The 16,071-nt window shown below is 45.3% G+C and overlaps 1 protein-coding gene across 1 annotated transcript in view; it reads left to right on the top strand.

The window, feature by feature from the left end:
- Positions 1-878: 878 nt before the first annotated feature.
- UBL3 (ubiquitin like 3) overlaps positions 879-16,071 on the top strand; it is a 53,200-nt gene continuing 38,007 nt past the window's right edge. The window contains exon 1 of the mRNA XM_082751936.1: positions 879-1,479. Within this exon, the coding sequence (XP_082608062.1) occupies positions 1,453-1,479 (27 nt within the window). The 5' untranslated portion in view covers positions 879-1,452. The remainder of the gene's footprint in view (positions 1,480-16,071) is intronic.

Raw genomic sequence — 16,071 nt, 5'->3', positions numbered from 1 at the left:
AAATTTGATAGAGGGGACAGTGGGGTTGCCTTTGTTGCTTTCAGTAGGAAGTCATAAAGAGGAAAGACAGCTTCCAACTTTTCGTATTAAAGGGAACAACTCTGTCTTAATTTCCTGTGGTTTTACATGAGAACTGTCCCTGAAGGAACCAGACAGCATCTGCCACAAGCTCTGTCTACTTGATTTTTTTTTTTTTTTTTTTTTATCCTGGACAATTTTACAGTGCTGGAATACGAACGCGTCTCCACATATCCCTCTCACAAGGTGCACTAATTCCTTGGGTAGATGTGCACATTGAGCGGGATTTTATTTTGTATTATTTTTGTCTGTGTGGGAAGCATTTTTCATGGGGCACGGCCTTTATGGCACGCTGAGGGGCTGCGATGAGGAATAAACCAATGGCCGTGACGGGGAGTTTTTACAGAGGAATGCCATGCAGGCTTCGATTTGTTAATATGGGATGGAAAATGGAATAATTTATTTGTATATATATGAAATAGCGATCATGATTAATTATAATCTACCGCCCTAGCAACGGTTGCTAAGGAGAGGGGCGGGGCCATGAGGCGGAGGCCCCGCCCGCCCGCCTACAAGTCCCATGATGCCGCGCGGCGCCGCGGCGCGTGATTGGGGGGGGGGTGAAGAAGAAGGAGGGGGGGGGGTCGGTGTCCCCCCTCCTCCCCCCCCCCCGCGCCCCCTGTCCGGGCCCGGCCGCCGCCGCCATGTTGGCGCCGTGAGGCGAAGATGGCGGGGGGCGGCCGCGGGCGGGCAGCGCGCTGAGGGAGCGGCACCCCCGGCTGCTGAGAGAGAGAGGGAGGAGGGAAAGGAGGAAGGGGGGAGAGGCGGGGGAGAGAGGGAGGGCTGAGGAGGAGGAGGAGGAGGAGGAGGAAGAGGAGGAGGCGATGCGAGCGCAGCGCTGAGGCGAGGCGAGGCGGCGGCCGTTGGACGCCCCTCAGGGTCCCCGCGGAGCGCTGAGGGGATCGGGCTGGCGGTGACCCCCCGGGATCCAGCTCGGCCCCGCGGATCCGGCTCGATTTAACCCCCCGGGATCCGGCTTTATCCCCTCAGGACCCAGCTGGACTCCCCCCCCCCCCCCCCACCGCAGGAGCTGCCCGCCCCGCTGGGTGTCCGCGGCGCTAATGAAGGAGGCGGCCGGGCCGCGGCAGCCCTGGCCGTGAATCACCCCGTCGTTATCCGGCGGGGGAGAAGGAAGAAGAGCAGGGAGAGCGAGGAAGGCGTGGGGGGGGAGGGAGGGAGGGAAGGAAGGCAAGAAAAAGGGGGTGTGCGGGCAGAAGGAGCCCCGCACGCAGCCCATGTCGCCCTGCGGTCCTGCCGGCCCTACCTGGCACCGCCGGTGGTGACGAGAACCTTTGCTGCCTTTACGTCTATTTTTTTATTTTTTAATTTTTATTATTTTTTAATTTAAAATCGGTTTTTCGGAGGGAGCTCAAGATGTCCAGCGGAGTCCCGGCTGATATGGTGAGTCCTGGCGTCCCCCCCCCCCCCCAAGGCCTCTTTTGGCAGAAGGGGATGGAAAGGAGAGGGGTGTGGGAAGGGGAGGGGGGGGTGTGAAAAATCTCGGTGGCGTATTTAAGGAACAAAAAGTTCCCGGTTAATAATTCCTCCCCTCCCATCCCCGATGCTGGTTCGGCTTTGATTTTGGGGAGCGGAGGGGAAATCTGCAGTGTCGTCTGCCGTGTGGCCAGGCAAGTGTGGATGCCGCCCGGTCTCCTGGCGCTGGCAGTTCATCTCCGGCTGCTCCTGCCTGCCTGCTCCAGCAGTGCTCTTCAGCCTTGCCCACCACTCTTTTGGGGAAGAGAAATTCAAAGCAGAGCATCCAGACTGCTTTACCCAAGCCATTTCTTTTTTCCCCCTCCCCTAAACCAGCTGTGAAATTGATTCTCAGCCTTCTTTTTCGGCTCCCAAACTTTGCTCGTTTCTTACCGACGCCGTGCCTTCTGATGCTGCTGGGAAGTTAATCCCCTCACCTGATGCCGGGTCAAGAGGGAGAAAGGAATTCTCGTGCCCTGTTTGCACAGGGAGAGCCTTTGTGCACTAGCTGCAATCTGGACGTTTTTCAAGGGCACTCCTTGCACTTCTTATGGCGGACTGTACTTCAGCCCGTGCGGGTACATTTAAAATAGGAAGGCACAGCTAGGCGTGAAGGGAGGGCGATCGGGTCTGTTAGGTAACCTTTCTGCTCAGCAGGGCTGCACCGATTTGCCTGTATTTCCATAAATCACTTAGCTGAGCGGAAAAAAAAAAAAAGTTGTGGCAGTGGTTTGATATGCTGGCTCTTTATTCTTACGGCAAAACATTTTCACTTCCCTCCCCCCCCCCGTGATTGTTTGCGTTTAAAGGCACTTTGACAGCAGCAGCCGGGGCTGTGCGTTTTATTTTCGGGATGAAATTCTGTTTTGTGAGTGTGAGCTGCCGTGGCGGTGGTGATAGAGAAACTGAGCCTCGTTTCAGCCATCGATACGCAATTAGTGGTGCATATGTAGGACAAACAGGCTATTGAAATCGTGCTAGTTGCTTAATTTCATTGTTTAATTCACAGCTTTTCTACTGCAGGGAAGATGAGCGGGTTTTGCCAAAAGAGCAGAACCAGTGAGATACAGAGGGTGGTCAGGCACAGCTTTAAGATTCCCCACCCCCCTACCTAAATACTAAAAATATATTTTGTCTTTATGGGAGAAAAGGTGGTGACGAGGCTGCTGCCCCCGTGTTTAAATCCTTTCAGTTGTTTAGTTCCATACGTGTCTTTTTGGGGTCTCTGACCGTGAGAACACTCTGAAACCCCTTCTTTTTTGCACTTGTCTGCCTCTGCATGGCAGAAGTCCCCTCCTCAGCTGCGCAGAGCTGGAAGCACATCTCCCAGAGCTGCCTGGAGGAGCCCCGTGGCTGTGACACGAAGCTCTTCTTTCCTCTTACCCTGGGCTGAGCGCGGTGCCACCTCCACGGCTCTCCTCCGTCCTGCCTGCCGGGCAGTCGTGGTGCTGCCACTACGCTCGTCGTGTCGGAGGACTCCATTTTATAACAATACACGGATCTCCAGAGGTGAACTCGCAGCTCGTTCCTCTTGCAACTCTTTCTTCCCGTAGTTGTGATGTAATGAGGATGCTGCCGGCAGGGATACCGAGGCCTGGAGATGCTCTGCTTCCCCGAGTCAGGAAGAAGCTTGTTAGGCAGAGCGATGTTTAAATATTGAGTCATTACAAAGACATTTGGATGAAGATGTCACCAATGCCAGTATCATTTAACTGGAGGGACGGATGTGTTCGGCTCTGTCTCGGGATCGTTCTGCTGAGTTACGGCGTTATTAGCGGCAGTTTCTTCAGGTCTGAAGTGTGTTGTAGAAATTCAAATCGCTAAACACAATCAATAATTTAATTTGTAGAAAGAGCACTCGGAAACTCATTTTGGGTCTCTTTATCACCGTCCTCCTTATTTCAAAGGAGCTTGTCCAGGAAGGAAAATGGGATTGTTATTTGATTGCTCTTTAAAGAGGAGCACTTACCAGGCTGTCACCTTGTTTATATATGTTTTTATTTACTGTATGATTTTGCAGTTTGCATTTCTCTTATCCACCCACTCTGTAATTTGCATCTACAAAAAAAAAATATTCCCCATTTCTGTACGAGCTGGCATTGCTGTGGGGGGATGTCACATTACGAAGGCTCCATCACGTTTCCTAAATCTGCTCTGAATTGCTCAAGTATTATAATAATTGCGTTTCAAAGTGTTTGTCAGATTCATGAACTAACCCTCTCATAATAACAGTAAAACTATTATAATTGATGCTTCTTAAAACGCAGCCTTCCTGTCCTGCCTTGGAAACATCAAGGACCTGCTATAGATAATTTCCTAGCGAATTATCAAATCTTCAGCAAGCTTTGTGCTGCTGGGTAGACACAACTTGATCCGGCCTTCTCTTCTCTGATGCTTGGTTGACTTCTTCCCAAAGCTCCAGCAGATTTTACCTGCTAACCCTTTCAACATCACTTCTGAAGTAATTACCATAAGTACTTTATCATTTGCATTCCAATAATAAACTGGATGGTGACACACCACATTCCGGGCATTGTCAGTTTGTGTTGCATTATTCCTTAGCAATCCGTGCTGCTTACAGGCTGTCCTCCCCTCCTGGAATGAAACCTGCCAATACTGACCTCCGTACTCGTGTAGGTTCTTTACTTATTGAGGACTAGGCCATTCTGCATTTCTACAGCTTAATTTTGTTTATTTCCTTGATAATTACTGGCACTTGTGGCGGCCAGGGTATTTGAATACGTTGAATGATTTCATCAGATAACTTGTTGGTTTTGCCATCTGGTAGCAGCTCCGGTTGGAGTGAATGACAGCAGAGCTGTTGGCAAGTTTTCTTTTCCAACAACGAGGAGACGTGAGGTTGCTTTATGGACTTGCAGTCAATGATGCTATGTTTTTTTTTTTTTTTAAGTTAATCGAATGAAAATGGTTTGCTACTTGTTTAAAAACTGTAGCTGACTATATCAAAGAAAGCGATTTATTAAAAAAATAAAAAACCACACCAAAAACCACCACCACCACTAGGCCCAGCCCAGCAGTTGCTGCTCAGTTGAACAACCCCCTTTATTTTGGTGGAGTTATCAGTACAATCTGGGAAGCTGAATCTCTCCATTGTGTGGCCCTACCATGCCTCCCCCTACACATATAGTTCTTCGGGGGTCTTGGAAGTTCACAGTAAGGGGCCTGTGTGACTATTATGCTGCCTGCCTTTTCCTGTATTGGTGCATTTTATTTAGGTACGGGAAGGCTCTGCCAGCACTTCCTTCCTGTGCAGTTCTTTGCATGCCCTCTAGGATATCGAATTTCAAATTCTTTTTGTGTCGAGTAGTAATCAAGTGTAATGTATTTGGCCCGTGGTGTTTTCTTTTCTTTTTTTTTTGGGTGGCGTTGAGTGCTCAAATCTCTCCAACAGTTGAAGGTTTTCACTTCTGTTATGTACAACTATTGAATCTGTATGCTGAATTTAAGAGATGTAGGTTTTATGTCAGAGATCTTTTTAATAAAACTGAATGTTTGGTGATAGACAGTTGTAGACATGCAAGACCGTGGGGTTCACGGCCTAAAATCCTGACGTACGTGAACAATATTAGACGAGGGCAATAGGTGGAGGAAGACTAACGAACTGTGCTCAGTTCATCTTGTTAGTGTCACTATCTTTAGTGACAATGTGTGTACATGTGCCCTTTTAGGAAGTTTAGTGCAGAATGACGATGAACAGCGTAACTTGTCACATTTGTGTGTCATTTATACAATAAAATCCATTTTGGAGGAGGCTAACAGAGGAACAGGATGGACTTCTAGCTGATCCTACAAGCAGTACGGCAATGGTGACGTCCTGGAATGGGGCTCAGGCAGCAGGGGCTCGGAGGAGTAGCTGGTGGTATGGCAGCTGAGTTTTATCGTCCGTCATCCAGTCTAAATAATTCTTTCATCTATGAATAATAAGTCCTTTATCACTACAATATGCTTTGAACATAGAAAGAAAATGCTTTGTTTGCTCTTAGCATGTTAATGTATTGGAACAAAATGTAAAAAGCCACGCATCTCGGTTCTGTTTTGACTGCTTTTCCTTCTGCCTTCGGTAGATACCTTTTCTTTGTTTTGAAACTTGTTACATCCCTGGTAGCCTTTCCGCATACCCTCATGAAGAACTCAGGGGGCTAACAGTGTTTGTATGGCCTTCATTTTATTCAGGGGCAGGTAGCTGTAACCTCTGGGTGGTTACAGATTTGTTTGGCTCTGCTTTTGTTGTCTGATCCCATGAAATAGTGGAGGAAACGGGTGCTGAGGGCCATTTGAGGCTTCCCTTGTTGGATTGCTGGAAGCCAGTAGTAGCTGCTGGCAGGTTTCAGCAGGACTAAAAGACAAAAAAAAAAAAAACACAAATACTCAGTATCTGGTTGTAGCAAAAGGAATGTTGAATTCGACACATTTAAAACCAAAAACCAACACAGTTGCCAGAATTCATCTGAGGAATGCTGACAGCGAGGTCAGGGCCCGAGTGGGGACAAGTCGGGGATGCGGAGTTAGGGCCAACGTCAGGTACCTGTAGCCTGCTTTTCACCTCAGTGTGTGACTGCTGTTTGTGCGTATCTAAACTTAACTTTGCCCCATTGGTATTTTGTTTGAGATCGTTCAAGGCCCATGGCTCTCTTCCTTGGCTTGGCCTAAGGCTGTGGTAGGAGATCAGCCAGTCTGGATACCGCCCTTGCAGCAGACTTGATAGGCACGGCTTTTATGGTACTGTAAACAGAGTGACTAAGGGCAAGCTTTTCTGTTTTTAACTCCCAGTCCTTTCTAAGGATGACTTCTGTGAACGTCAGAGGCCGCGGTCACGGTATCTGCACCAGGCGGGATTTACTTGTTGGATAGTTCTGGTCACTCGGCATCAGTTCTGAGTAGAAGTCAAAATGCAAACTTTTGGTGATGTCCCTGCATATGCTTATGCAATCCTGAGCAGAAAGGAGAGCTCAGTTGTGACTCAGCCCGAGTGCTACTCTACTTTGCAGGAATCCAGAAATATCTGGAATGTGACTAATCATTCTTGTGGTTTTATGTGGAAGTGATCGGATGGCTTATTTTCAGCCCTTGCTTCGTACAGTACTGGGTCCACTGACTTGGTTATTTCTCAGCCCAAGTACGGGGCCAGGCCGAGCTGCAGATCAATACTCTTCTCGATGTTGTGTGTGTCTTGCAGCAATTAACCGAGCCCACAGAAGGAGCGAGCCTTCCCTGCCACAATTTTGCATGCATAAACTTCAGCTCCCCATAGTTATTACAGGGCTGTGACTGAGGGAGATGCTTTCATTTTAGAAGCCGTCAGAGGTGAGCAGAATGTCAATGAGCAATTTTAATGTCGCTGCTGTCGTGTCAGATCTGAACTTCAAGACCCCAGCTCTTCACCAGTTTTAGCTTAATTTAGAGCTCCGGTTTTCAGTTAGCAGTTAATAATAACAATTGAATTACTGTTAAAAATTACCCTATGAACTCTGCTAGAAGGACAGCTTTATTCATTTTGATGGTGTCTGATATACAGACTTTGCAGAATATCTTAAAGCGAGGAGTAGATCATTTTTCACTGGGTATACCTCCAAAGAAATACAAATTCACAGATGTGCCATTGACTATTGCAAGCTACGATATTGAGGAAATGATACTGGAGGAAAATGAAAAATCAACAACCCACAAAAATTAAAACATTAAAATAAGATGGAGACATCAGTTGAGGTTCTGCAAATAGCTTTCTGTGCTTCAATACTATGTTTTTTGTATTTGAAAGGAAACTTGTTGAGTGTGATAACTTGTGAAACGGGCTTTCTAAGAACGTAGAGACAATTATTTAGGTCTTTAATTTGGGGGGCAATGTTAAAAGAACAAGTGAAGACCTTCTGACCTGTAGGAATACCAGGCCTACAATGTATAGTCCTGCAGAAATACTTACGCATTGTTGCTTTTGAATATTCTGACATATCTGTGGAAATTGGGGTATTTTGCAGTCAGTAATAGAGATTGTGGTTAGCTCCTGAACAGAGGCTAAATTAGTTGCTGCTCGGAAAGCAGCTGCTGTGAAGACCCTTCTGTGTGTGTTAAGACTCCGCAAGTGTGTTGAAATCTGGCTTGGAAGTGTGGTTGGTGTGCATTTTCCACAGCTAGAAACTTTGTGAAGTGCAGATTCAGCTGATTGCAGAGTTGTGACACTGCCATTGGTGTCTTGTAACTTTTCTGCTTTTCTGCTAAAGACATCTGAAAATAGCTTGCCGGTGGCAGGGCCCACATTTGGGGGTTTGTGTGTTTGTTGTTGTCTGTTCTTAAATGAAACCTATTTGTGTGATTGAGTTTTCCATTAAAAGGAGACTTTGTGGCAGTGTTGAGCTGAGATTTTATTCCATAATACTGTTGTTATGGAGACAGAAACAAGCAAGGAGCTCCTTGAGTTGTGTGTATCCATACAAATTAGCCAAGTAGGCTCCTGCCTGTGATTTGATGGGTTTGTTCAACCACCAAAACACCAGCTCAGGGCCTCAGTGGGATCTGATTTCTGTCAGTGGCCTGCACCGCTGCTGAGAAGCCAAGGTGGCCGTGTGCTGGAGCATTCTAGCTGAAGCTGAGGATCTGGACTTGAATCTACAAATCGATGGGCAGTTTGCCTGGGAATGAATGCTTAGCTCCTTTTCCTTCCCCTCCTTATTATTTATTTTTTAATTTATTTTTCATAAAGTGGTGTCCTGAGCTCGTGTGGAAGCTTTGCTGTGATCTTCGTTACGCAACACGCGTTGTTTCGCGTTGCGTAAGAAACTTGGAGCACTTGATAAAAGTGCAGTCCCAACTTCAAAATAAACACAAGGAAACTAAATGTGACTTCTCTTTCAGGGACTGAAGAGAACGAAGTGTTTCATCTCAAAAATAATCGTACTTCAAAGTCCTGTGTTGTAGCATTGGTTGCTATCTCCTCAGTGGAGTTACGATACGGTAATATTTCGTGGTCTGGCAGAGATCCACGGCATTATAATCTGTTCCTGATACTTACCATATATTCTAGAGGGTACTACTGAATCTGGCTCTGGGATCTGGCGCATGTTTTGAATGTAAGGAAATAATGGACTAGTGATAAAATAGTGAAGTTCAGTGTTAATCAAAAACCTTCCATAGCTGGGGGTATAAATTTAAAAATCGCCTTTTTAAAAGTAGATTAGTGTCAGTCTGCTTGTGGATATATGTGGTGTGTGTTAGTAAGCCTCAGGAAAGTTATTTTAGATTATGTTACTTCAACATAATTATTCGAAGATAGTTGCACTTCACAGTATTTCCTTTAAGATAAAATACTGTCCAACATTCTTCAGACATGCTTATCTGTCAGATACTGTAAGTGGCTGGCTAGAAGGCCGTGTACTTCTTAAAAGCCTGTAATACCTCGTTGCAGCATTTTTTTAGTATCATTTTTTTGATTATAGAGGTCTTATTTGTATGAACATAAAACTAAACTTAATTCTTGGAGTAGCATTCCATGGTTGTAATTGATGTACAACACATTGCTTAGGATGTATCCAATCTGAATATTTGTCGCTTTGGCTGTGCGTGAATATACTTTTAATCAGTACGAGCACGTTAGATATAACGGTCATGGGGTGGGCTAACAAGAGCTTAGCTCTTATTTTTGAAGCACTGATCCCCAATGGAAACAGACTTCATTGGGCTCACTTGTTTCAGGGGTTTGTATTTGCGCAGGTATTTCTGGAAATAAACTCAAAACTTACAGAAAGCTTTATTGAAAGATTTAAAGTGGGGGAAGGGGAAATCCCCATTCACTAGTTCAGTATGATTCCCTAATACTGGAATTAGTGTAAAATCACACACAATTAGTAGCTTCCGATAGCTGTATTATAGCATGTCAGTGGTGATGAGTGTCATATCTTACTGTGTAGGATCATAGCAGATCCTGAGCTAGAAGGGAGTACAGGAGTCATGGAGTCCAAACTCCTGGCTCCACAGAGGACCACCCCAAAACCAAACCATGTGTCTGAGAGCGCTGTTCAAGCACTTCAACAACTCCAGCAGGCTCAGTGCTGTGACCACTGCCCTGGGGAGCCTGTCCCAGTGCCCGAGCACCCTCTGGGTGCAGACCCTTTCCCTAACCCCCAGCCTGACCCTCCCCTGTCCCAGCTCCATGCCGTTCCCTCGGGTCCTGTCGCTGTCCCCAGAGAGCAGAGCTCAGCGCCTGCCCCTCCGCTCCCCTCGTGAGGGAGCTGCAGGCCGCCATGAGGCCTCCCCTCAGCCTGCTCTGCTCGGGGCTGAGCAAACCAAGGGACCTCAGCTGTTCCTCATATATATCTTCCCCTCTGGACCCTTCACCACCTTCATAGCCATCCTTTGTGTGCTCTCTGATAGTTTTATGTCCTTCTTTTAGCGTGCCACCCAAAACCTCACACAGTACTTGATGTGAGGCCACACCAGCGCAGGGCAGAGCAGGATAATCATATGTTTGTAAGGATGACTAAAAAGCTGTTCTCCCAACAGAGCGCTGTGCTGTCTGTTACGAAGGCTTCCAAAGCTCTCACTTGCTTTAATTTTCTGGCTTGCTAAGTGTAGGGCTGGGACTGGCTGTTGGTCATACAGTGTGGGGAGCACAGGGGGTAAAACTCTGCCAGAGGCTGTCGCTGGTTAGCATGGTGGGAACAGTGGGGTCAGTGGTTTAGCCCCTCTCCTGAACAGCTACGGATGTGCCCTGCTTTCCCCTTTACACGGATGGTGTGGCAATACCTCTTTGAGTCCTTGTAGTTTGCCCGTACCCGCAGTCAGGAAGCCCGTGCTCATAAGCTGGCGCTTGCCAGGCGTGTTACCTTAGGCCATAAAAATGTATCCTATTTGACTTGAATGTTGGTAGGTTTTCTACCCAAGTATGCTGTAATGTGTATCCTTTGTGCTGGCGGTTTCTAAGAAACGCTGTTTTAGCAACTGGCTTTGAAGGTTTGGTAACTGTTTTAGGTGAGTTTCAGCCAGTCCCCTTCAAATGTGAAATACTGAGGAAGAGAAGGTTTTTTCCAAACGACACTAATGAGTATTTCTAGCCATCTAGACACCGGAACAAAGCTTCAGGATGTAATATGTCAGATCCTGGCACCAAGAAAACAGCTTATTACCAAGCCATGTAGGATCTTCAGGATCCTCTTTTCATGAGTAATGGCAAAGTGACCAGGTGCTCGTGTCAAAGAGAGAGTGCAACGTTTCTGTCTGCTGGTTGCTTCTGGCCAGTACAGTTCCATAAGAATCCAGCTTTCATACAAATCTGGAAATGGGGATCTTTCATTTCCAGTTCCATATGCTTGAAATTATTTGGGAGTTTAAAATATCCATTGCAGTGGCTGAGATGCTAGGTGAACTCCAGTGGGATCGCAGTGAGGGGTCTGGGGAAGGTGGCAGCGCGTATTGCAGAATTGTTGTAGCTTGGAAGTGGTGCCCTTATCAAGGGTAGAAGAGGAGTATGCTTCTGCAGTGATGGGCTCAGTGCTGCCTTGCTAGCAGGGATATCCATGAAAGTGGGGGTCGGGGGGACCTCCAAGCTTGCTTTTTCACCTTCATTTCACCTTTGTTGTAAAAAAGGAGGCTTGAAGCACACAGTTCTGCAGGGAACTCTCACCACTCACGTCTGCTGGGGTGCTGGGACTTCTGTGTGCCTTCTCTCTTTCCCTCAGTCGGCTATAAAGGGTGTAAAACTCTTTCCAGAAGGAGGCTAGCGCTTCTAAGCTGAGTTGTCTTTTTCAATTTGTGTTTTAAGCGGATAACGCCGGCAAAATGTGCATAATAAACTGTATGGTGTAGTTACTGTAGTGCTAATTATGTCATACACGGAAAACTGGCATTAGGAGAGAACTGTCCCACTTCTGAAATGAAATACAGAAGTATAAATACCAGGATCAAGATGGCAGAGCATGGGATGGTGGTGCTTAGCTGCCCACTGGTTGTTAAACCATCAAATTTAACTATTTATTTATCCTGTTGCATAAATGGATAATCATCTCTTCTTCGAGAACCGTGTGCATCTCTCCATCGCAGTATCCCTTTCCTATTCAGCACCAACTCCTTTTGCAAAGCCTGGATCAGTGCCTTGCTGTTTTGCGCTGCTCTAACATGTTTTGGATGAGAAGTCCGAATTCACCTTGAGACTTCTGTGATATGCAGCACTTCCCTGTGTTCAGTGATGTGAGATTTTAGTTTCATTCTTAATTTCTCCCTTGATTTCTGTAAGTTTCTTTTTAGAAAACAACATGTAGGAAAGGCTGCTAGACTTATCCACGGAGAAAGGGGTGATTATCGGTCAGTGCCTTTATCTGCAGATGTGCTGGTTGGTGCTTGCTTTTTCTTCAGCTGGGTTTGAAATTTGCCTGAGTGAGTAGTTAAAGAGTGCTGAGTAATGCCAGATAAGGTGGAGTGAAGGTAAATACTTTCCTGCCTTTGCAGCTGATTCTGCTGCTGCATATCAGTCCTGACTTTGATGCCTTAAAAAAAAAAAATCCTAGGTTATGTATTTTATTTATAATAAGCATGTGGTTAGGAGATATTTTCTTTCCCTTTGTTATCTTCTGCCAAAAAAACTAAAACCCTGCTTTTGTTTTATCTTCTAGTTCTCAGCATATAGAGGTGAAGCCCAGAGGGAAAGAAAATTACTGTTCTTAACAGGGAGATCATTTAAGGTTTTGGTCTTTTTTGCCATCAACAGTATAGTTTCATAGTTCTTATCTTTTGCTAAATGTTGCTCTGCAGGAGGCCTAAGATACAGATTATTCCTGAATAAATCCATCATTTTCTGCAGTCTTTGTATAGTTTTTCTCGCGAAATCAGATGTACAACATTATGAAAACTGTGGTGCAGTTTTCAGGAGGAACCATAACTATTTGTTGTGGTAATCTAAATTTCATCTACAAAAATATTTTTTTTCAGAGTCTTACAGGAAGTAACCTCCCGTTTTTGTTCTGTCTTTAACTTTGGGGGAAAGACAGCAGTTGTTTCGCTGTGCTCTGCCAGAAGCTGAATTGGCTAACCCTAGAGTGTCCCTCGGGCTGTTTGGATAGGGAAGAGGAAGCGTTTTGAGCTGTTAGAAACCGTTCTGGCTGGGTTGCTGCAGAAGATGGCACGTGCTTGGTGTTGTAGGCATTTTGAGCTGCTGTGGTAGCTGGTAGGATGGGTGGTGGGAGCAGCTGAGAGCAGCGCAGAGGGGAGCCAAATCACAACTACACAACCTTCTAGCAGTGAGCTCAGAGGCAGTGCACACCACAGTGTAAAAGCCTGTTTATGGGCAGTAGTTTGCCATGCAAGCATGCTGGCCAGCAACCAACTCATGATTTTTATTCTTACCATGCATAGGGTTGTACTCTTAGCGATTAAATTCCAGTACGTACTGCTTTTAATGTGTCAGGTGAGAGCAGTTTTCTGATGGGCATCCTCACCTACCTGTTGCATGCCGAACACAGACCAGTGTGCCCAAACCCATCCCTTAACTTGCATTTGCATTTTCAGTATCGGTGCTGAACGGAGAAAGATAATAGAGTACGTTACTTTGGGTGGAAAAATGTGTAAGTGTTCTCCCACCTTTTGGTAAAAGTGACTCTAGCGTTACCAAATCCAGTCTCTAAGGCAGTAAGGTTTCCACCACTTGAAGAATTTGCCTCATTGTGGCATTAGTGCCATTTAGCACGTGTTGATGGATGTGTCCAGACAGCCCCATGTGTGGGGGAGACCTGTGCCCTTGTGGAGGAGCAGCTGCAGTGTATGGGGACTTCACAACACCTGAAAGCAGCACCAGAGGCGTGTGTTCAGGTAACTCATTGGAGCTGCTGGGGCTCTGCAGTCCTGTTTGCAACAATTTCATATTGTTTGGTTGGTAGGCTGCCTTTTCCTAGCTCGTGTCCATTAAGTAATGCTTCACAATCAATAAACTTTTTTTTTTTTTACAGTAAATCACACTTCCACTGCTTCTGTTACTTCCTACAATAACTTTTGTATCCATGGTTGTGAGTACAGTGCTAGAAAAGAAGTTTTCCAGTATTCAAACTCCATTTCCTTCCTTTTAGCACAGAAGAAATACTCCTTTAAAAAAAAAAAAAAAAAAAAAAAGGAAGCTGAGACATGGTATTACAATGAATTTAAAAGTAATTTAAGTTATCAAACAAGAATTTGCACGCTACTGGGTTAATCTTGAAAATTGTCAGAAGTCTGATCCATCAGCTTTGTAATTTGTGGTATAAAATTGGACTTGAATGGTCTACGCCAAATATCCCAGCAGAAATGCAATATGTCTTCAGTACATAAGAGTGTAATCATGCTTGTGTGGCAGGAGAAAAAAAAAGATATCTGTACAAATTTGTTTTAATGATACTGAAGATTTTATAATAGTCTCTGAAATTCACAATTTTTTTTTGATGCTAGATTAAATGAAAGCAGCTCACTCTTTGGAGCTTGACGGGTCTCTCTTGACACTTGGCCTGAAATGTTTGCAAGATATTTCATATCCTCAGAGCAGAAGAGAAAGAGTAGCTTGGAAATTAATGCATACGTGGTTAAATAATGAAGGTTTTTCAGCATTACGTAATGTACGAATACGGAAAACTTTATCACTTCCCTAGCAAGATTTCTGTTGTATACTAAACTTCTTTCCTATGACTTGAGGAGTACATGGTACGTTTCTGTTTTGGAGGGCTGCTTTTGAGAGTTGTGCATTGTGAAAGTTAAGTCACAGTGTGAATGAAGCCCTTGTGCTGTGTCTCATATTAGCACTTTGCTCTTGGCCCAGTTTAATCCTTGAAACACTTGTTTAGTTCTGTTTTTTTCAAAAACATGTCCAGTAGAATCCCAATGACCGTACGTAAAGCCTTTCCAGCATAAGTAGTTGTAGTATTTGGAGAAGAAGAAAGCCTTGACGTGCCCAAGCTACGTCACGAGTGCTGAGACAAGACGCATTGCTGTGCGTGTGCTAGAAGGCAGTGCCTGGGATTTGCAGCGGCGCTTCATTTTTGGAGGAATTTCATAGGGAGTGGAGGAGTCTTTATATAGTGCCTACCTAAATAGGCACTCATCTAAATATAGCCTCCATCCGTATGACAAGACTAATCGCTGGGCTCGGGCTTCTGGCAGACCTCTTTTGGATGGCTAGATTTCATTACCGAGGGATCAATCAAAAATTTGCGAATTAGAACTGCTATTTCGGGAACCCTGGAAATAATACTTGACCTGAAGAGCCAGGAGGCTTTGCTGAAGTATTTACAGTGTTCCTTTGAAAGCTCTAGCACGCGGCATGGATGGGAAGCAATGCTCTACCTGCTGTCTTGTGCCCCGAAGACCAAAGCAGAAGTAGCAGCCCACAGGCATGTCCTTTCCTTCAAGTCCATCTGTTTTCTGCTGTGGAGACACGAGCTCTTACATTTGTGTCTGGTGTTTGGGGATGCGTGTAGCATGATTGTTGAATGCAGGCAGTTTATTCAAAAGACTTTTATTGTTCAAACTAAGCTGAAAATGATCTGGGGGATAAAGCCGTGCCCTAGTTTTGGATTTCGGTGCCTTGGAAAGCATTGTAGTGCCAAATCCACACATGTGTATCTCCTTGTTTGATTCCTTCCCTCCTTTTTGAAGACTGATGAATTATTTATTTTTAGGTTAGCGGTAACATATTCTCTGAGTAGAACGTGCATAATGCTCTATTCAATGTTAATTTTTAGGGGTTTATTTTTCTGGGGAATTATCTACTTCTCCGTGACTGTGGCTCCAAGCATTTGTCAGGTGGCCACCAAGCAGGGGCCGTTCTGCTGAAACACTTCGGGTTTGGTGGCTCTGTGCTTTTTTTTTTTTCCTTTAGGGAAATAAAACTCAAGAATTAATGCTGTTTCTTCCTTCCTGGAGCTTTGTAATCAAGCAGACGAGCAGATTGCTTTCTCTAATGAGTAGAAGGGAAAATAACCACGAGAACCTCAGCACCAGAAGGATGTGGGGCTGTTAGAGCAGGTCCAGAAGGGGGGGGTAAATAACTAATAACCTAGCTTGGCGTGTCACCAGTGTGAAGCAAAAATGTCAGTGAAGACTTGGGGGAAGAAGGTTTTTGTCCACTCCGATGTGCACATCTTCTCTAGGCTACAGAAGCTGGAGTTGCTGTGATTTTATAATAAAGGTCTGAGACGTTTGTCACCCAACTTATTAATTGTGTGGGTACTTGGAGGACATCTAAAAATGTACAGAATTGCTTCTTAAGCCCAGATTTGAGTAGAAGTTTCTTGAAATTGTCTTTTGGAGGATGTAGGTTGTCTGAGTGTGGTTTTCCAAAGTGAAGGTGATGCGAGGCGTGCTTGTAGCTAGGACACTCACAGGCGCTTTGCGGGTTTTTATCTGTTTTGAAGTGATTCTCTACTTTGTCAACTCACCTGTCATAGGTAGCTTGTTGTAATTTAGTTCTGCTGCAGGTGATGGAAAATAGCTAGGACTTCATTCTGCACACATTCAGCTTGCCACATCAAAATATGAAATGCAAAACCTTGTCCG

This window comes from Aythya marila (genome assembly GCF_965140915.1).
Source record: "Aythya marila genome assembly, chromosome: 1".
NCBI lineage: Eukaryota > Metazoa > Chordata > Aves > Anseriformes > Anatidae > Aythya > Aythya marila.
Note: the sequence above shows the minus strand (reverse complement) of the source record. Positions and strands in the feature narration are given on the sequence as shown.